Here is a 21,802-nt window from a genome sequence, read left to right on the forward strand (position 1 = left end):
TGGAGCGGTTTCTCCTTTATTCAAATTAGACATATTTAGATTTCAATTAATTTCCTTGCTCAAGGATGATCACAGTATATCTTTAATATATACAAAAGTTGATTTGTGATATTAAATATGCAATACAGCCAGTTTTAATTATATTTATATAGAGAGATGGTTAGGTATTTCGAAACATTTAATGTGAGACATGCAGCATCCTAGCGCGAAAGCAATATGTAATGCTTGGCTTATCACGTCCTTAAAAGTATATATGTATTAAGTAAATACGGGTTAATTCAATTTTCGGTTTTTGAAAGACTTGTGTAGTATATTGAAAATATTTTACACATTTTAAGACGTTTAATGAATAAATACATGTATGACAAATTATATATTGTCATTTCTAGTTCTCTGTCTCAGTTTAGAGATGATATTTTATATACAAAAACTGGAGACGTTACAGCTAGAGTACCGCTCGCTATCTGCTGATGTACATGGTGAGTTTTTCAAATTTAAATCAAGTAAATTAAATTCAGTTATGGGCATTTAGACAATTAAAGCTGGCCAATATGATATGTAAGACCGTCAATTTCTGTTAACCATGAACGTTTATTATACTTTATACATCCTGAATTTCCTACTTTCGATTTTGATTTCTGCATTTTATGGTTGCTGATATGTGCCATGTCGTATTTTCACACGATAATACAACAAAGTGGCACACATCAGCCACCATAGCATCTTTAGTTATCATCTATAACCATTCTTACAACAACGCAGCACACCTCTAGGTATAAGAAATCATGAAAAATTCGAAACATGTATATATAGATGATATTGAAGAGTGTAGATTTAATACTAAATTTATCGAACGAGTTGAATAAAATCATATTATGCGAGCCTCTGGCGAGCATAATATTGTTTTAATAAATTTAGTATTGAAACAACACAAATATAATATTTTATTTATCACATAATTATATAAAATAAGAACGGTAAACTGTTAACAAGAGTCATTTTTATTTGATGCACCTATAGTGTAAAGGTAACAAGTCAAAATAGTTTATTGGCATAAACGTTTTACACGTTCATCGCCAAGTTATATAAATGGCGGTTAATAATTTCACATAAAACATTGCATATACAAATACAAATTTTGTAATAAATACATGTACAAAACATACATAATATTTAAGTACAGAAAAGCATGGTGATGAATTTAACATAGCTATATAATTACAGGCAAATAACAGTGAAACACAAAAAACAACATTGATTTTCAGATTAATATTGTTTGTAAATAAAGAAAAAAATATTAACAGAAAACTAGACAGTATTTCTTTTTTCAAATGATAAGTGAATATATTTAGCTAATTTTATCATAACGTTTTTAGAAGAAGCAGTCATTATACTTTTAAATTTGTTTATATTTGGCCAAGTATAATAGTATCTTGGTAGATAAAGTGCTCTTAAATCAGAATAATATGGACATATCAATAACAGATGATACTCATTTTCAACCACTTTCATATTACATTTCACACATAATCTATTGTTTCTATCTATATTTCTGAAGCGACCTTCCTCTATAGCTAATCTATGAGCCGAACATCTAAATTTTGAAAGGGATTTTCTATGTTTATCATTTGTTATAAAACTAAGATATTTTTCATAACCAAAATCAGTTTTTAATTTCTTTATAAACTTCTCATTTTCTAGATACACGCAGTTCAGCATACCAATTTTGCATATTTTGATCTTTAATACGTTGGATAATACTATTTAATTGAGAATTATTTAATACTAAGTTTGGATCCCACAAATATTGTAAACCAAGCGAATTTAACAAACGTTTTACATTTAATGTCCAGGCATTGACTAAATTATCATTCTGGTCTTTTAACTTCATAATTTTATACATAAGTGTACCTGGGATTTTCCTAATTCTAGACCAAAATTTTATTATTCTGATATTACGAATGACTGATAATGGAAATTTACCCGATTCTCCATAAACGGTAACATTAGCGCGCTTTAACGCTATGTTTATAGCGCAAATGACGTCACGTCAAAGTGTTATTACACTAGTGTAATATCGTCTAGTGTAATATCGTTTTTATTAAAAGGCTTACACTCCTGCGCCACGGTTTATGTGATAATTAAAAATAGTGTATTGTTAAGTGAACGAAGAAAGTTATTTACACATTGCAAGAGCTCAAATTATTGCAAAATTAGCCCTTACTGCGTTAATCAGGCAGTATAAATACGGTGATAAATACTGAAAAATCACTCATTTATTGCAAATAAGATCTAGATGTAAACAATCTTGAATATTTCTACTTTTCTTAAAATCTTACAACTTTTTTCTCAACTTTGATTTTTAAAAAAAATATTTTGGCTCATTTGGAGGCATTCAACTTTTAAGATAAGAAAAACATATACATTCTCAAACTCCTCACAGTGATTACCTCCCTTGGCAGAATTGTAATCACTGCCTTCAAAGACGTCACATGATGATGAAAGTCACATGACGTTACGTCGAAATTCAAATGTAAATATCGACCGTTACAAAGAAAATCTAACGTCATTTTTCTCTTTCTGTTTTATTTTTAACTTTTTGTACCTACGTCCGTTATATTTTAACAAAAAATTATCAAAAGTACACAAAATAATGAAAAATAAATTAAAAAGCTAAAAAATATAAATATCCAAATTTGGATATTTCAATGTTTGTGATGGAAGAGATCTCTGTACTGATAAGGGGAGATCACTGCGTAGGAGATTGATACATTCTATAAAAGGTATTTATCCTATTTTACTTGCTCAAACAATTTAGGTACTTTAAACATAACATGGCTTTTAGAGACACCTATAAAAAGTTTTATTCATCTGCCTAAAAGCCCTTTGATATTGTCAGGTACAGAAGCTTGAGGGCAGGAGTACAGGGCTGCGTTCCATGAAAGTTACTCTCCCCTGTTGATATGTTTTCTTTGGATATGTTTTCTATGTGTTCTCATATCTTTAATTACTGATAATAACCTTTTGATTTGTATTTCAATCAAATTTAATGTTACAGAGTAATTAAGTTTCAACTAAAATTATAGATTTTAGATTTTATTTCCAAATACATGTGGGTTATACCCATGAGTACACAGCATATATACAAACATACATACATACAGAGACATACTATCAAAGTCATTAAATTTATATAGCATATATTTAACATTTACTGTATATTTGAGACATAAGTTTGGTTTAATATGAACGGAATTATCATATTACAGCAAGGTTTAAATGAAGCACAAGTTTTGCATAATGATACCGATTACATTACATTTACCTTCCTAGCTAATATAATTTACGAATAGTCAACATTTGTTCTTGATTCAAACATTTTAAGATAAACATGATAATTTTCTTATAATATTTTTAATTTGAGATGTTAACAATTCAATAAATTTTGGTATATTTGTTTTTTTTTTCCAAATATACATGTTGATTACTTTACGACTTTTAATTGTTGGTTGTTTTATCATATGTTTTAAGTTGGCAAGTAGATTGGATATCATTTTTCAATTTAAATGAAAACTCATGAATAAACATGTATTATTATTTTGCAGGCCGGAAAGAGAGTTGTTCAAGGGAAAATTGCCAAGAGCCAACGGAAACAACATGTATCAATGATAAAACATCTGGTAACAGTCGACCTATCGTTAATGCATTCTCTGTAAGTGACCCAAGGTCTGTGTCTCCAGCAGAATCTCTAAATAAACTACAGAACTATTCTAAAGTTCATTTCAACGAAGGAACGGATTTTAACGCGGACACAGGGATATTTTCTTGTAGTAAACCAGGGGTGTATTATTTCAGTGCCTCTCTTATCAAAAAGCGTGCGTATGAGAATTCCGAAAAAGTTGATCTGTTACATTGTATTATTTACAAAAACACTGGAACCATGCTGGAATTACGTGTTGATCCTACCGACGGCCCTAAAGTTGACGTTGATAATATCTCTGCAGATATTGGAAGTACGGCTGTGACTAACTCGATGGTTATAAGACTTGGAAAAGGCGACACAGTTTATCTAGGGGATTCTGACAACCCACTGACATCTCTTGAGTCTTGGTCTTCTTTCTCCGGATTCTTGTTATACCCAGATGTCGGAAGCATTTAAAGGTTAATATATTCAAATTGTCAGTGCATGCAGTAAACAGATATATGTTTGTCATTTAAACTTACAACGACAATAGTCAGCGATTTCGAATGTGTATTTACGACAGTATTGGGGTTTGCAGTAAGGGAATCATGCGGTTTCTTGCTATCATCTTGCTATGATTATTATCATTTTATATAAGCTTACCGCTCTTTGAATATAAGGCACATATTTGTTACTACGTGACCACAAATGATCAATTGTCACACCCTTAAGTGATCAACGTGAATAGAGCATCTAGCGATGCACCTTTGGTAGTTTGTGCTGGAGGATCACTATACATATATTACGCTTTTCATCTACTTCATCCGGGGTAACTGTTTCTTTTTGTCTTATAGATGCCCTCGGTTATCTTATATAAAGTGAATAGGAAATATCTTGCATAAACAGACACTCCCCAAAAACCCTGACTGTCCTCTGGGGAAAGATCCAATGGTTTATGAGCTACATTGCGATTACTTAAAAAAAAGAAATTTCATAAACCAGCATGTAAAATGGCCACCCTGAATATTGGCTCTGTGTCTCTTTTTGCGAAAATGATATTGCATTTTGTTGCTTTTAATCATTTTTTTTGCCTGTTGTCGGTCCTGATTCATGAGTCAAATACATAGTATTAGTTTTTTATTATTAATATTTTAAAATAGATAAATACAGAATCCCTAAAGAAAGCCCAACACGGCAAAATTGAAAATGTTGCAGGCTCGGTTTGATTGAGCGTGTTCATGGACGGTACTGGAAGGTGCAAGTTACCGTCCACGCCCCCTAGCACCGGCTTAAGCAGAATTCAACATTTAAACGTGAAATAGTAAAATTTTGAATTTAGAAACATCCGCAGATGTGTTCATACGGCGGTTATCATGGAACCTTCAATGTGACACTTCCGTGCCATTCCATGAAAAGCGGCGTATGGTCCCCAAGTGATAAAAAGCGTGTGCCCTAAACGAGAAAACAATGGGCAGAACTAAATAAAATGGAATTTTGATAGGGGATCAGAGGTTATGAAGCCTGCGTATCACAGATAAGACGTCAAAAGACAAATTTAAAAAGCAGGCAACATATCCTTAGGGTGATTCAACATTATTCAAGTAGGAATATTGGAACCACCCAACTAGAAAATGCCGAAAAGGTGAAAATAAAAATACCACAAGCACAACAATAATGTCGTGCTGAACGATCTTCAAGGATCGAAAATATAACATCATTGATTAAATGTACGGGGAGACTTTTTACAGCCGCCACACGGCACAAATAACACGGATGTGATCATAAAATAGATAAATACAGAATCCCTAAAGAAAGCCCAACACGGCAAAATTGAAAATGTTGCAGGCTCGGTTTGATTGAGCCTGTTCATGGACGGTACTTGAAGGTGCAAGTTACCGTCCACGCCCCCTAGCACCGGCTTAAGCAGAATTCAACATTTAAACGTGAAATAGTAAAATTTTGAATTTAGAAACATCCGCAGATGTGTTCATACGGCGGTTTTCATGGAACCTTCAATGTGACACTTCCGTGCCATTCCATGAAAAGCGGCGTATGGTCCCCAAGTGATAAAAAGCGTGTGCCCTAAACGAGAAGACAATGGGCAGAACTAAATAAAATGGAATTTTGATAGGGGATCAGAGGTTATTAAGCTTTGGTTTTATAATCGAAAAGTAAAAGTCATGTCTGAGATTATAATAAGAGCCATCACGCACTGTACCCGAGGAAATTGACTTCTTTTATTTTGTTTCTATAACCAGTAACAGGTTTAGTCTCCGGGCTTTATGTCAACATTTTGATCACGAGTGCAATTCATCGAAATGAGTTTCCCTTTGGTATTTTATTCGGAACGATCATTATAGGGTGTGACAATCAATCATGCTTTAGTTGATACTCGAGCGGCCTATTTGGATATTTACGAACTTTTATCAGCCTGTTGTATAAATATGTTTTGATGAGATGACAAAACTCATCTTCTGGAAAGAATATTTACTGATATTCTAACAAAAGTTACAAAATGTTATGGAAGGGTATTCGAATAAATAGAAATTTTCTCTAAATTTGGCCGATGCTTAGATACTTGCATAAATGTTGGTTAATTATAAATTATAACATATATAACCTCGTCAGGTTTTATTGTTGTATGAAGGAAGACAATATTTTTTTGGAGTATCTAGTAATATACAATGTAGGAAATAACAATTATGTCTTGTCTATAACGATTGTTTCTATAAGTCTATGTTTTACTTTTGATTAATCAACTGGTATTGTCACGATGGTTTGTACTTGTTGTTGTTGTTGCTTTCAAAGATTTGTTTAATAAAATTGTTTACAATCAAAATGAAGTTTTATCAATAGTGAAATACTGTACTCACATATATTCATATTGAGTTTACATGACGAAAGTTAAAACAAAGTAAACCGTAAAACATGATCAAAGTTCAGTCTTTTTACAGTACTTTTCCGACAACTGTCAAAAATATATTAATTTCCGTGAGGTTTTAAAAGAAGAACTTACTTAATTCGGATTTTTTTTTATGAATGACGTATTTTATAACAGACACCTTTTAAGCGTTTATTTGCAATATAAAATTGAATAAAACATAAAACAACAACTAAAGATGCATTTTAAGATTGACTATTCGAAGTACATGGATAGCTGATCCACTCGCCGCGGCGTCGGTGTCCGCGTCAAGATTTCAGATTAAAGTTTTGGTGCAGTAAAATATTTTTCACTATAACTTTTTCAATTCTTAAGGCATCGACTTCAAACTTCAAATATATGTTCCTTATCATCAACCACATCCTATGTGAGAATTTTCATAACTCTTACACCAATATTTTCAGATTTATCTCCCCTTGAACTTAGAATTTTCCTTAATTTTTTTTTTACTGTTACTTCTTTATTTCTTAAGGGATCAACTTCATACTTCAGGTATATGTTCCTTATCATCAACCATATCCTATGTGTAAATGTTCATAACTCTAGCACCAATATTGTCAGATTTATCTCCCCTTGAACTAAAAATCATGTTTTTACTGTTACTTCTTTATTTCTTAAGGGATCAACCATATACTTCAAATGTATGTTCCTTATCATCAACAACATCTTATGTGACACGGTTCATAACTCTAGCACCAATATATTCAGATTTATCTCCCCTTGAACTTTAAATTTTCTGTAGAAATGTTATTTTTACTGTTACTTCTTTATTTCTTGAGGGATCAACTTCACACTTTAAGTATATGTTCCTTATCATTTACTACATCTTATGTAACAAGATTCATAACTTTAGCACAAATATTCACTTAAAAAATGTTTTTTTACTAACTTTAGTTTTAAAGGTATCTACCTCAAACTTCAAACACATATTCCTTATCATCAGACAAGGTTCATAACTCTTGAAGCAATATTTTCACATTTATCTCCCTTTGAACTTAGTATTGTCTTTAAGAAAAATTATAACTTCTTTACCTTTTTAAGGTATCTACTTTAAACTTCAAATATATATTTCTTATCATTACACACAAGCTGCAGTGTGGCAAGGTTCATAACTCTAGTATGACTTTTTCCAGAATGACTTGGCATAAAGTTTAACAACTATTATTCTTGTCATATGAAGAAATATATTTATATCCTAATTGGTTTTTTCTTCCTTATTGCGTCAAGTATTTAATAAGTCGAGCTTCGCTGTCTTCTGTGACAGCTCTTGTTATTAGAATATTTTTTAATATAATCAATCACTTATTTTTAATGCCATAAACTTAGACAAATTGTCAAATAAAAAAATCCAGTTAACTTGTGTCCCTAAATATAAAATACGATTTTGGATTCAGTCACTATTAATCATTTCTTACTAATATGAGCATAAATGTCAGATTTTCATTATTTTACTTATTCACTGTGATTGATAAATATTTTAAAGAATCTTTTTCAACATTTGCGATTGATTAATTTGCTGAAAAAGGTTCAAAAATTTAAAACAATTCAGAAGATTAAAATTTGAAAATTGTTATGTGATACAAAATTAGTTTTTGAAATAGGCTGTTAAATTTTGCGGCATGGCTGGCATTCATTTAAATCTTCCAAAAAAGATAGCTGTTTGATGACAGCATTTTTGCATCGCAAATGTGTATGCTATTCCATGGACAATAATTCTCCAATGTATACATGTTTTTTAAGATGCGTCCACACTTGGATTTCTTCATTGTAACCATTGCGCATGGAGTGCCAGACAAAATATTTTGTTGACATTTGAGTAAATATAGGCAATTTATTATCATGTAATGCTTTGATTTAAAATATCAGCTTTTGTAAAATGTATAATAGTGTATTGTATATCGAAATTGATTTCCACGCGTGTAATTAGATAAACATTGAATCGAGTCTGTAAAAGGCGTTGTATTCCTTGTGTTTATTTATAGTAAAGAGGGATATATTTGCCTTTACTTTTTAAATTATTTGCTTATATTCTTCAATTATTTACAGAATGTCAATTTATAGTAAAGAGGGATATATTTGCCTTTACTTTTTAAATTATTTGCTTATATTCTTCAATTATTTACAGAATGTCAATTTATAGTAAAGAGGGATATATTTGCCTTTACTTTTTAAATTATTTGCATATATTCTTCAATTATTTACAGAATGTCAAGCTCTTGTGTTGTTACTTAAACTGTATCAAAGTGGTATTGATATATATTTGTTTCAAATATTTAAATCTTTCTCGAAAACTGTTACAGCTATGTAAAATCAAATGGATTTGTCTCCGACCGATTCCCCGTCCTGCAAGGTACACGTCAAGGACATGAAGGACAATGTTGTAGTCCTCAATTCTATATCTTCTTCATAAATGCACATGATTGATATGTGTAAAAGTCCAACCTCAGATATGGTCATCATTTCAAATGTCAAAAAGGACTCGATGAACTTACAGATACATGTTTTAAGTACACAAAAAAAAAACCCGCAGCGTTTTTAATAGTAAATGTAGCAACCTAATTAAGACTATGGAAAATGGGAATTAAATTAAAATGAAACTAATTAATATACCCATCTGGGCGTTCTTTGTACACATAGCAAAAACATAAGTGAAAACATAAACCTGGGAAAACGTTCTTTAGCTTAACTAACAGTGGAATAGGGAAAATGGACTTCAAGGCGTATTTACGAAACTAAAGTTCTCCCAGCTGCTCTATACGAGAATGAATTTTGGAGCGGTTTCTCCTTTATTCAAATTAGACATATTTAGATTTCAATTAATTTCCATGCTCAAGGATGATCACAGTATATCTTTAATATATACAAAAGTTGATTTGTGATATTAACTATGCAATACAGCCAGTTTTAATTATATTTATATAGAGAGATGGTTAGGTATCTCGAAACATTTAATGTGAGACATGCAGCATCCTAGCGCGAAATGCTTGGTTTATCACGTCCTTAAAAGTATATATGTATTAAGTTAATACGGGTTAATTCAACTTTCGGTTTTGGAAAGACTTGTGTAGTATATTGAAAATATTTTACACATTTTAAGACATTTAATGAATAAATATGACAAATTATATATTGTCATTTCTAGTTCTCTGTCTAAGTTTAGAGATGATATTTTATATACAAAAACTGGAGACGTTACAGCTAGAGTACCGCTATCTGCTATCTGCTGATGTACATGGTGAGTTTTTCAAATTTAAGTCAAGTAAATTAAATTCAGTTATGGGCATTTAGACAATTAAAGCTGGCCAATATGATATGTAAGACCGTCAATTTCTGTTAACCATGAACGTTTATTATACTTTATACATCCTGAATTTCCTACTTTCGATTTCGATTTCTGCATTTTATGGTTGCTGATATGTGCCATGTCGTATTTTCACACGATAATACAACAAAGTGGCACACATCAGCCACCATAGCATCTTTACCCAGCAGGCACATCAACGTTGTTTCAACGTTGAATTATGGTCAGATTTCAACGTTGAAATAAGGTTGTATTTATATTCGGATTTGAAAGTTGAAACAACGTTGAAATTTCAACGTTGATACAACGTTGCAGCTTCAACGTTGGCACAACGTTGAAGTTTCAATGTCATTTCAACGTTGAAAACCCACCATACTTTAATTTTTGGATATAAAGCAAAGTAACCAAGTTTAACAAAATATCAAGACAATATTAAATACTTCAGATATTTTATTTCAAAAATACAGTTGAAGTGCAGCTTAAATTCACTTTAAAACTACAATATGTTCCAATCTTTTCTTCTAGATCTTTCTGGGTATGTCAAGTGTTTGAGTACTTCTTAGGCTGTCTCTTACTGCTTCTGCAAATAAAAATAAGAAGTTTGTAGTTAAAAGTGACTTGGTCAATCTCAAATTTTACATATAATTACTCAACTTAGTGATTTGTTTTTATCTTAAAATGCTTTTCTCTAAGATTTACATCATAAAACAGCATAGAAATTGAAACATAGCTAAGTTTCATGTTGACAGCAAATACTGTATATAAGACAACAAAATCTTTTTAAAAAGAAGCTATTTAAAAGTCTCACCTATGATTGGTCAGCATATTCCCAAGAAATTAACATTCTAGGCTCTAGCTAAGACCATTTTATGCAGCATCCTGAAATCAACAAACATGTAAATTTTATATAAATAATGTTACATGAATATTCCGAAAATCATATTTTTTAAGACAAGACAAATATCCAGTAGAATCTAGTTAAAAAATTTATACATAATCATTGTATTTTAAAGAAATTCAAATATATAAAATAATAAGAATAAATTTCAATTTAACAAACCTGACAGTCCTTTTCATGTTGAATGTATGGTATACAGGCTACAGCTGCAATACTCTAAATTCCAACCAGGACCAGGATCTAGAATATAAAATAATATATAATAAAATAGAAATAGATTTATTATTCCCCATAAATTTACGACTATTAAACTTTAAAGTTTAACACTCAAATTTGTTATTTAACTTAATAATATTGTGTTTTTTTTTCAAACTAATTAACACTGTATTATACTTTCACTAAAATATAAACATAGTTATATATATTGACGAATCGTCTTGGGACGTAAATTATGTGGGCCGAACTACTTTATAGGTTTCAATTTTATAAATGATTAAATTCTTATTAGGATATAGTACAGACAATTGTTTAATAATATGAAAAATAAATTAAAGAAAGACAAGATTTGTAAAATCATAAAATGCCAAGGACATCAATAACTTCATGCTTACGAGGCCTACAGAACCCAAATCTTTCAATTAGGTCGCGAAAACGTGTCAAATCAACTCAATCATGTGTTTTCATCTCTCATTTATTTCATAAAGTAAATTAAAGTAGAACTTTAAGAATAAATAATAATAATTTAGAAAATAATCAGTAAGCTAAAGTAAAACATTACGGTAATACCTTCGAAATCCAAATAAATTGCCAATCGTGTTGTTTTTCAAATTTTCCAAACAGCGCCACCATTTGCACGAACGATAATCATAGACAACAAACAAAATCATAGACCGCAACAATTACTTCCCCTGACCAGCGTTACATTTTGTATTTTATAAACGGGGTTTTGACTAATATCAATTTATAATTAATCTTATTCATAAAGAACTAAAAAATAAAACAACAAACAATAAAAGGTATTAATTAATATTTAAAGCGTTAATAGAAAGTGAAAAATTATTTTCAACTTTATTTGTTTCAGCGCTAATTTTGAATATACGGAAAAAGATTGTAACGCAAATTTTCCTGACAAAAATCACTTACAGACTTATTCAATAAAGGAATAATAACACAAAATTAGTGGTATGAAAGTTTAAATAATGATCAAAATAAATGTAAAACTTCGACCATAAACAACGTTGAATCAACGTTGAATATACATCGGCTGTATATCCGTATGATCGTCCATAGTTGAATATTGGTTGAACAACGTCACGACCATATTTCAACGTTGTTTCAACGTTGAAACAACGTCGTGTGCCTGCTGGGTAGTTATCATCTATAACCATTCTTACATCAACGCAGCACACCTCTAGATATAAGAAATCATGAAAAATTCGAAACATGTATATATATAGATGATATTGAAGAGTGTAGATTTAATACTAAATTTATCGAACGAGTTGAATAAAATCATATCATGCGAGCCTCTGGCGAGCATAATATTGTTTTAATAAATTTAGTATTGAAACAACACAAATATAAAATTTCATTTATCACATATATAAAATAAGAACGGTAAACTGTTAACAAGAGTCATTTTTATTTGATGCACCTATAGTGTAAAGGTAACATTAGCGCGCTTTAACGCTATGTTTATAGCGCAAATGACGTCACGTCAAAGAGTTATTACACTAGTGTAATATCGTCTAGTGTAATATCGTTTTTATTAAATGGCTTACACTCCTGCGCCACGGTTTATGTGATAATTAAAGATAGTGTATTGTGAAGTGAACGAAGAAAGTTATTTACACATTGCAAGAGCTCAAATTATGCAAAATTAGCCCTTACTGCGTTAATCAGGCAGTATAAATATGGTTATAAATACTGAAAAATCAGTCATTTATTGCAAATAAGATCTAGATGTAAACAATTACTTGAATCTTGAATATTTCTACTTTTCTTATAATCTTACAACTTTTTTCTCAACTTTGATTTAAAAAAATAATATTTTGGCTCATTTGGAGGCATTCAACTTTTAAGATACGAAAAACATATACATTCTATAAAAGGTATTTATCCTATTTTACTTGCTCAAACAATTTAGGTACTTTAAATATAACATGGCTTTTAGAGACAGCTATAAAAAGTTTTATTCATCTGCCTAAAAGCCCTTTGATATTGTCAGGTACAGAAGCTTGAGGGCAGGAGTACAGGGCTGCGTTCCATGAAAGTTACTCTCCCCTGTTGATATATTTTCTTTGGATATGTTTTCTATGTGTTCTCATATCTTTAATTACTGATAATAACCTTTTGATTTGTATTTCAATCAAATTTAATGTTACAGAGTAATTAAGTTTCAACTAAAATGATAGATTTTATTTCCAAATACATGTGGGTTATAGTGTTACACTAGACGATATTACACTAGCCGTAAAAAGTTGCCCCGTACTTCGCTTCAGTGTTGTTATATTTTCTGGTCCTTCGGGATCATTGATGCCAACACTATAAAGTGTTGAGAATTGAGTACCGCTCAAGCCGGTGCTAGGGGGTGTGAGTGATGTTGCACTTATTCATTATCACTCATGTACAGACTCAATCAAACCGAGTCTGCAATTCTTATGTTATTTTGTTGTGATTAATGCTTCCGAGGGATCACTTTGTTTCCAGAATTTTATACCCATGAGTACACAGCATATATACAAACATACATACAAACAGAAACATAATATCAAAGTCATTAAACATATAAAGCATATATTTAACATTTACTGTATATTTGAGACATAAGTTTGGTTTAATATGAACGGAATTATCATATTACATGAAGCACAGGTTTTGCATAATGATATAACTTACATTACAGTTACCTTCCTAGCTACTATAATTTACAAATATTCAACATTTGTTCTTGATTCAAACATTTTAAAGATAAATATTAATAATTTTCTTATAATATTTTCATTTTGAGATGTTAACAATTCAATAAATTTTGGTATATTTGGTTCTATCCATATATACATGTTCATTACTTTACGACTTTTAATTGTTGGTTGTTTTATCATATTTTTTAAGTTGGCAAGTAGATTGGTTATAATTTTTCAATTTAAATGAAAACTCATGAATAAACATGTATATTTTGCAGACCTGAAAGAGAGTTGTTCAAGGGAAAATTGCCAAGGGCCAACGGAAACAACATGTGTCAATGATAAAACATCTAGTAACAGTCGACCTATCGTTAATGCATTCTCTGTCAGTGACCCAAGATCTGTGTCTCCAGCAGAATCTCTAAATAAACTACAGAACTATTCTAAAGTTCATTTCAACGAAGGAACGGATTTTAACGCGGAAACAGGGATATTTTCTTGTACTAAACCAGGGGTGTATTATTTCACTGCCTCTCTCATCAAAAAGCGTGCATATGATAATACCGAAAAAGTTGATCTGGTACATTGTATTATTTACAAAAACACAGTAACCATGCTGGAATTACGTGTTGATCCTACCGACGGCCCTAAAGTTGACGTTGATAATATCTCTGCAGATATTGGAAGTACGGCTGTGACTAACTCGATGGTTGTAAGACTTCAAAAAGGCGACACAGTCTATCTAGGGGATTGTGACAACCCACTAACATCTCTGGAGTCTTGGTCTTCTTTCTCAGGATTCTTGTTATACCCAGATGTCGGAAGCATTTAACCGTTAAGATATGCATATTGTCAGTTTACGCCGTTTACAGATATGTGTTTATCATTTAAACTTATAACGACAATAGTCAGCGATTTCGAATGTGTTTTTGCGACAGTATTGGGGTTTGCAGTAAGGGAATCATGCGTTTTTTTTGCTATCATCTTGCTATATTATCATTTTATATAAGCTTACCGCTCCTTGAATATTATTAACAGAAGGCACATATGTGTTACTACATGATCACAGATGATTAATTGTCACACCCTTAAGTAATCAACGTGAATAGAGCATCTAGCGATGCACCTTTGGGAGTTTAGGCTATATTACGTTTTTCTTCTACTGCATCTGGGGTAACTGTTTCTTTTTGTCTTATAGATGCCCTCGGTTATCTTATATAAAGTGAATAGGAAATATCTTGCATAAACAGACACTCCCCAAAAACCCTGACTGTCCTCTGGGGGAAGATCCAATGGTTTATGAGCTACATTGCGATTACTTAAAAAAAGAAATCTCATCATCAGCATGTAAAATGGCCACCCTGAAAATTGGCACATTTGTACGTCCGACCGTCTCTGTGTCTGTTTTTGCGAAAATGATATTGCATTTTGTTGCTTTTAATCATAGTCTGTTGTCGGTCCTGATTCATGAGTAAAATACGTAGTATTAGTTTTTTTATTATAAATATTATATGCTTTGTTTTTATAATCGAAAAGTAAAAGTCATGTCTGAGATCATAATAAGAGCCATCACGCACCGTACCGTACCGACTTACAGGTTTTGTCTCCCGGCTTTCTGGCATCATTTTGATCATGAGTGCAATTAATCGAAATGAGCTTCCCTTTGGTGTTTTATTCGGAAATATCATTATAGGGTGTGACAATCAATCATGCTTTAGTTGATACTCGTGCGACCTATTTTCGAACTTTTATCAGCCTGTTGGATAAATACTTTTTGATGAGATGACACAACTCATCTTCTGGAAATAATATTTACTGATACTCTAACAAAATTTATAAATCGTTATGGAAGGGTACTCGAATAAATAGAAAATTACTGTAAATTTGGCCGATACTTAGATACTTGAATAAATATTGGTTAATTTCCGGTGCAATATTATAAATTATTACATATAACGTCGTCAGATTTTATTTTAATATTTCTCAATGTTGTGTTAAGGAAGACAATAATTGTTTTGTAGTATCTAGTAATATACAATGTATGAAATAACTATTATGTCTTGCCCATAACGATCATTGTTTCTATAAGTCTATGTTTTACTTTTGAGTAATCAATGGGTTTTGTCGCGATGGTTTTTACTTGTTGTTGTTGTTATTGCTTTCAAAGATACATTTAATAAAATTGTTTACAATCAAAAAGAACTTTTATCAATAGTGAAATACTGTTCTCACATATATATTAATATTGAGTTAAAATGACAAAAGTTAAACCAAAGTAAACCGTAGAACATGATTAAAGTTCAATCTTTTTACAATACTTTTCAGACAATTGTCAAAAATATATTAATAAAGAAATTACCGTGAGGTTTTACAAGAATAACTTACTTTAGATTTTCTTTGTGAATGAAGTTTCTTATAACAGACACATTTAAAGCGTTTTTTGCCATATAAAATTGAATAAAACATAACAAAACAACAGATGCATTTTAAGCTCGACTATACGAAGTATATGGATAGCTGACCTACTCGCCCCGGTGTCGGCTTCGGCGTCTGCGTCCGCGTCCAGATTTCAGATTAAAGTTTTGGTGCAGTAAAATATTTTTCACTATAACTTTTTCATTTCTTAAGGTATCAACTTCAAACTTCTAATATATGTTGCTTATCATCAACCACATCCTATGTGACAATGTCCATAACTCTAGCACCAATATATTCAGATTTATCTCCCCTTGAACTTTAAATTTTCTTAAGAAATTAAATTTTTACTGTTACTTCTTTATTTCTTGAGGGATCAACTTCACACTTCAAATATATGTTCCTTATCATTTACTACATCTTAAGTAAAAATATCTATAACTCTAGCACCATTATTGCAAGAATTATCAACCCATGATTTTGTTTACTTATTTTTTACTAACTTTAGTTTTAAAGGTCTCTACCTCAAACTTCAAACACATATTCCTTATCGTCAAACACATCTTATGTGACAAGAATCATAACTCTTGAAGAAATATTTTCACATTTATCTCCCTTTAAACTTAAAATTGTTTTTAAGACAAATTATAACTTCTTTACTTTTTAAGGTATCTACTTCAAACTTCAAATATATAATCTTATCATTACACGCATGCTGTATGACAAGGTTCATAACTCTAGTGTGACTATTTCCAGAATTATTCCCCCTTGAACTTGGTATAAATTTTAACAACTATAATTTTTGTCATAAGAAGAAATATATTTATATCATAATTGATTTTTCTTTCATAGTTTTGTCTTCCTTACTGCGTCAAGTATTTAATTAGTCGAGCTTCGCTGTCTTCTGTGACAGCTCTTGTTATTAGAATATTTTTTAATATAATCAATCACTTATTTTTATTGCCATTATTAGACAAATTGTCAAAATAAAAAAAATCCTGTTAACTTGTGTCCCTAAATATAAAATACGATTTTGGATTCAGGCACTATTCATCATTTCTTACTAATATGAACATAAATGTCAGATTTTCATTATTTTACTTATTCACTGTGATTGATAAATATTTTAGAAAATCCTTTTCAACATTTGCGATTGATTATTTTGCTGAAAAAAGGTTCAAAAATTTAAAACAATTCAGAAGATTAAAATTTGAAAATTGTTATGCGATGCAAAAAAAAATTTTGAAATAGGCTGTTAAATTTTGTTTTGTGACAAAATTATTGACTGCATCCTCCAGCCTCCTTCGTGCACAATTAAATTTCTTTTGCATTCCAATTAGTCATAATTAAAGATGCTAGAGGAATTTGCTCATCGATCAGTTAATACACGGTCAACACAACAATACTTCTTTATTGGTACTACGTTTTGGACAATTATAATATAAATTTGCTTAATGAAAAATATATATAAAAGAAATGTCACAAAACAATATGTTTTCTTCAAAATTATTTGTAAGGTCATGTATTAACACGGATAAACTCGATTTTGGTTGATTTAAAGATTTTTCATCATTTTCTGTTAAATGTAGTTTTATATATGGCATTCTGACAGATTCAAGGGTACACGATGGCCAAGTTAATCAATAATTAGTTGGGTTTAATTTGTACAACATAATACATTTTATCTTTTGTCATAATTGACACTTATTGTGTTGTCTGTGATAGAACAGATACAGCACGATTAACTTCAATAAACAACACGAAACATTTGTAGTACTTAAATTATATCAGCTTTCAGATAAAATGAAATTAACTGACAATTGTGCGAGCATACGTCTGAATATAACAATACAAAATACAATCAGAGACATTGCCTGAAAACTGGTCAAATATATCATGATTTTAGTTGTTCGACTTTCATTATAAATATCATTAAGGGAAATAATTTTATTCGAGATAAAACACAAAAGTATTATCAGAATACTTAACTGCAACTTAGAACGAGGCAAGTATAAGTATACATATTGTCTCTATTAATAATTCCTTGGAGTATATTAAAGACTGGAATTATAGAGGCAAACATGAGAAAGAACATTCATGATACTGTTCCAAATGATTTCATTTACATGTTGTTTTTTTTTGACATCGCTAAAGAAAATCGGTCCGTATTGAAATGTTTGCAATATACTATAAAAATATGATGATATATTATCGGATATAAACATATTTATATCTAGCACAAAATAGTTTTATTCATCACACATTTGCAATCATTGTAGAGCCAGGACAGCATGCACAGCTGTACAGTCAGACCAGGTTGAACGAATTTTAGATTTTTAATTGTTTACTTATCGATATAGAAAATTGTTTTATATCATGCAAGTGATTTTGTAATTTAACCTATGATTAAATAAGAGACAAATCAAATTCATTACTGATGACATCCTAGCTAAAACTTCTTATCACACTATACTGAGGTATGATTGTAATTTATACTAATATTTCATTATTACAGTTATTATACAACTTGCCAAAAAAGGTTAAGATGTGGATCAAATAGTTTCTTTTTCACATATGTAATGAAGTCTTATAGCGCAACGCTCAACTCGAATCATTGTTTTTAAGATATATGCACACTTTTGAGAACTGGGAAGGTTGTCGGGTATTTCTGAACTTAACTGTTCAACAATTTGTTCAGAGCTTTCCCAAAGGAATGTCCCGTTAACGGCTTTATCTATAGCACCGATCCAACCTTGAAATGATCTTTGTATGTAATCCATTTCTTCCTTTGTAACTGGTTCAGCGAGTTTAGCATTTAAATCCTGACACATCATTAAAGCAGTTTTCCAATCTACAGCAACGTCGATATACTTATAGCATTTAGTTTGATGTTGAACCCAATGTTGTGGGCAAGATTTTTGGATTGTGATTGCTTCTGTACTCATTTGATCAAGATGAAGCTCCGTTTTTATTTCTTTGATTTCCTTTTTTGTGTCGTCTTTAAATGTACCCAAATCGAGTGCCAATTCACGAAAACGTCTTTCTATTTCAACAAGGTTGTGATCTAGACCCGAAACAACACGGTAGTTACGATCAATCTTTTCAAGGAAATCATCATCTTTTCTGTCCAGTTTTAACAAATGTTGCCCAATATTATCTATGCTTTCGCTTTGTCTTGTGATTGACTTAATCATTTTCTCCAGGTCATTGTCAAGAACAGATATCTTATGTTCAAACATCTTCATTTGGTCATTTTTGATAGATGGTGATTTCCGATGTTTTCCTTCTAGTTTCCTTACGCTGTTTGAGTTAAATCTGATCTTTTGATTCATATTTCTGTGTTGATTCATAAGAACTGTGAGTGTGTTTTGAAATTCATCCATCAGTGCATGAGAATTTTTCTCAATATAAGCAAACACTTTATCTATTTCATCTTTTATCGTTTTGTTGATATTATCCATTTGTACCTTTAGCTCATATGTTGATATTGCCGTCTCATTAGATACATTAACATTTGCTTCGTTACAGAGGTGCAAATTACAAGTACCAACCTTTTGAATTTTTTCTTCCAATTCCAGAATACCAATTTCACTTTTATTCAAGACATTCTCCAGTTTTGTTTCGAGAATATCCAGTCTCTGTTTATTATTTAAAGAATCAAAACCTGTTCCAATACTTAACAGAAGTAACAACTTAATGTAAAACATTTTTCTTGATGATTATAGAAACCGTTTATGAAACGCTGTAACCGGCAGAAACGTTCAAATAACTTTATGTGATAATGTAATATAGTCTTAGTTAATTGATAAAGATATTGTCATTAAAAGAAGATAATACTGATAACATTGTTCTCCTTACTCATTTATCTAGATTGGCAATTTGGACTTAATTAAACATAATGCATTGTTTAATCTGAGATTTTTTTTTTAAAAAGTGAATTACTACATGTAAATATATTAGTAGTATTTCCTCAGTTGGTTGTTATGTTGTTCCTTTTAATAAGAAGAGGACTTTTTCTGACAGAGCTTTTAGCACGATAGGACCAAAATTGTGGAATGAACTACCTATTAATATGAGAAAATGCGAATCTGTTGAAATTTTCAAAAGACAACTGAAATCATTTTACTTCAAGGACTTTTTTGCACTTTTTTAAGTGACGCTGAAGGAATTGTCTGTTCCTAATTGTTTTGTGCATGTTTGTATATTTCTAGTGTTTTTATTATTTTCAATGTATTATATATAATAAAGTCTAGCCCATGTGTTATCATGTGCAGGGGTGCTTAGGGGTGTAGATTGTTACATGTTGGTGGGGATTGACCCAATCACTGTGACCGTCGCACTGCTGGGAGTATTGTGTATGGTAGCACTGGGAGTAGCACATATAAGGTATATAGCTGTACAACGCCATTGAATATGTATTCTATATGTAGAAATAGGCGTTAAATCAAGTTTTCAAGTTTCAAGTTTCAAGTTTCAAGTAGTATTCAGACATGCTCTTACAAATGTTAAAAAATGTGCTTTAGACCGAAATATTTACGAAATAAACAATTTAATGTATGACATTAGACATACTGACATTTACAATGAAAACACATTAACAAGTGGTTAAGATGTCTCTACATCCGGGGTAGTCGGTCCGACCCCTCTAAAATAAGGACCATTGATTGCATATCATGTTTTCTTTGTCTGCGCTTTGGCAGGTCAATTTTTTCACGTGTATTTCATGACCGGGTCTGTTTGACTAGAACAGACCTGTGCACGTGCAAAAGATAAATCTCATAACGGACTTTCATTTGTTTAAACAGGTCTATCCGAAAAATATAGACCTGTCACAAACAATAGAGGAGGTGTGTAATTACAGTTTGACACCATAGTGACAAGATGAAACCCTGGTTATCCTCGGCACTACAACAGTGTTGTATTTTGATGGCCACCAGTCTTGATGATTTCCGATGACTTCTTTGTGATTATTTTTTAAAGTACCGGGACCATTTACTTTATTTACGTACTATTTTAAATGACATTTGCAGCATATTTTTACATCAGTTATTTCGTCAATAGTACCTTCATAAAACTTTCTGCTTGGGTATTTACAGAGACAACAAAGGCAGTAATAAGTATATTGTACTGCGTTAGGCACATATTCATTATCAGTAGGCGCATTCAATTTCGCCCAAAATAAATAACCTACTACCTAACGAGACTTTCCTCTATTTTGTAATCATTTAATCTTATTATAGCTATTAATTGAAAATAATTAACAAAAACATCAACAATTATTGTCCTTTTGTATTTATTTTATTGTGTACACGTGCACCCCGAGTCTTACTTTCGGGATATTATCATACAAAAGGGAATAGACTGATAAAGCCAAGGTAATGCCAATATAAAAGGAAACTACAAAACAAAATAGACGGACATAGCAAACTAAATATCAAAATGATAAGGTCATATAAAAGGAAATAGACTGATATAACAAACTTTATTCCACAATGGTAATATAATAAAGAAAAAGACTAACATAGTAAACGTAATGCCAACATGAAAAAAGTAATAGAAAAGAAATAATCTAGCATAGTAAATGTAATGCAAACATGATAATATAATACAAATAGAAAAAGACTGACACAGTAAACTTAATGCCAAAATGATAAATTTC

The 21,802-nt window shown here is 31.0% G+C and overlaps 3 protein-coding genes and 1 long non-coding RNA gene across 4 annotated transcripts; 2 read left to right on the forward strand and 2 right to left on the reverse strand.

The window, feature by feature from the left end:
* Positions 1 to 280: 280 nt before the first annotated feature.
* Positions 281 to 4,830, forward strand: LOC132754173 (cerebellin-1-like). Its single transcript, XM_060744768.1, has 2 exons — positions 281 to 479; positions 3,606 to 4,830. Exons 1-2 carry the CDS (start codon positions 362 to 364, stop codon positions 4,157 to 4,159), a joined length of 672 nt encoding a protein of 223 aa, XP_060600751.1. The 5' UTR covers positions 281 to 361; the 3' UTR covers positions 4,160 to 4,830.
* Positions 4,831 to 9,640: 4,810 nt separating this feature from the next.
* Positions 9,641 to 15,305, forward strand: LOC132754172 (complement C1q tumor necrosis factor-related protein 7-like). Its single transcript, XM_060744767.1, has 2 exons — positions 9,641 to 9,858; positions 14,007 to 15,305. The coding sequence occupies exons 1-2, from the start codon at positions 9,738 to 9,740 to the stop codon at positions 14,558 to 14,560; spliced, it is 675 nt and encodes a 224-aa protein (XP_060600750.1). The 5' UTR covers positions 9,641 to 9,737; the 3' UTR covers positions 14,561 to 15,305.
* LOC132754179 (uncharacterized) lies at positions 10,357 to 11,963 on the reverse strand. The gene is made up of 4 exons (XR_009629046.1): positions 11,609 to 11,963; positions 10,985 to 11,062; positions 10,733 to 10,803; positions 10,357 to 10,504 (listed from the first exon to the last, which is right to left on the reverse strand). It is a non-coding gene; the product is annotated as an uncharacterized LOC132754179 (long non-coding RNA).
* Positions 15,306 to 18,075: 2,770 nt separating the features above from the next.
* LOC132754180 (oxidized low-density lipoprotein receptor 1-like) lies at positions 18,076 to 19,921 on the reverse strand. Its single transcript, XM_060744774.1, has one exon. It carries the CDS (start codon positions 19,848 to 19,850, stop codon positions 18,696 to 18,698), a length of 1,155 nt encoding a protein of 384 aa, XP_060600757.1. The 5' UTR covers positions 19,851 to 19,921; the 3' UTR covers positions 18,076 to 18,695.
* Positions 19,922 to 21,802: the final 1,881 nt, after the last annotated feature.

Source organism: Ruditapes philippinarum, unplaced genomic scaffold (genome assembly GCF_026571515.1).
Source record: "Ruditapes philippinarum isolate M1 unplaced genomic scaffold, ASM2657151v2 ctg786_1_1_1_1, whole genome shotgun sequence".
Taxonomy (NCBI): Eukaryota; Metazoa; Mollusca; class Bivalvia; order Venerida; family Veneridae; genus Ruditapes; species Ruditapes philippinarum.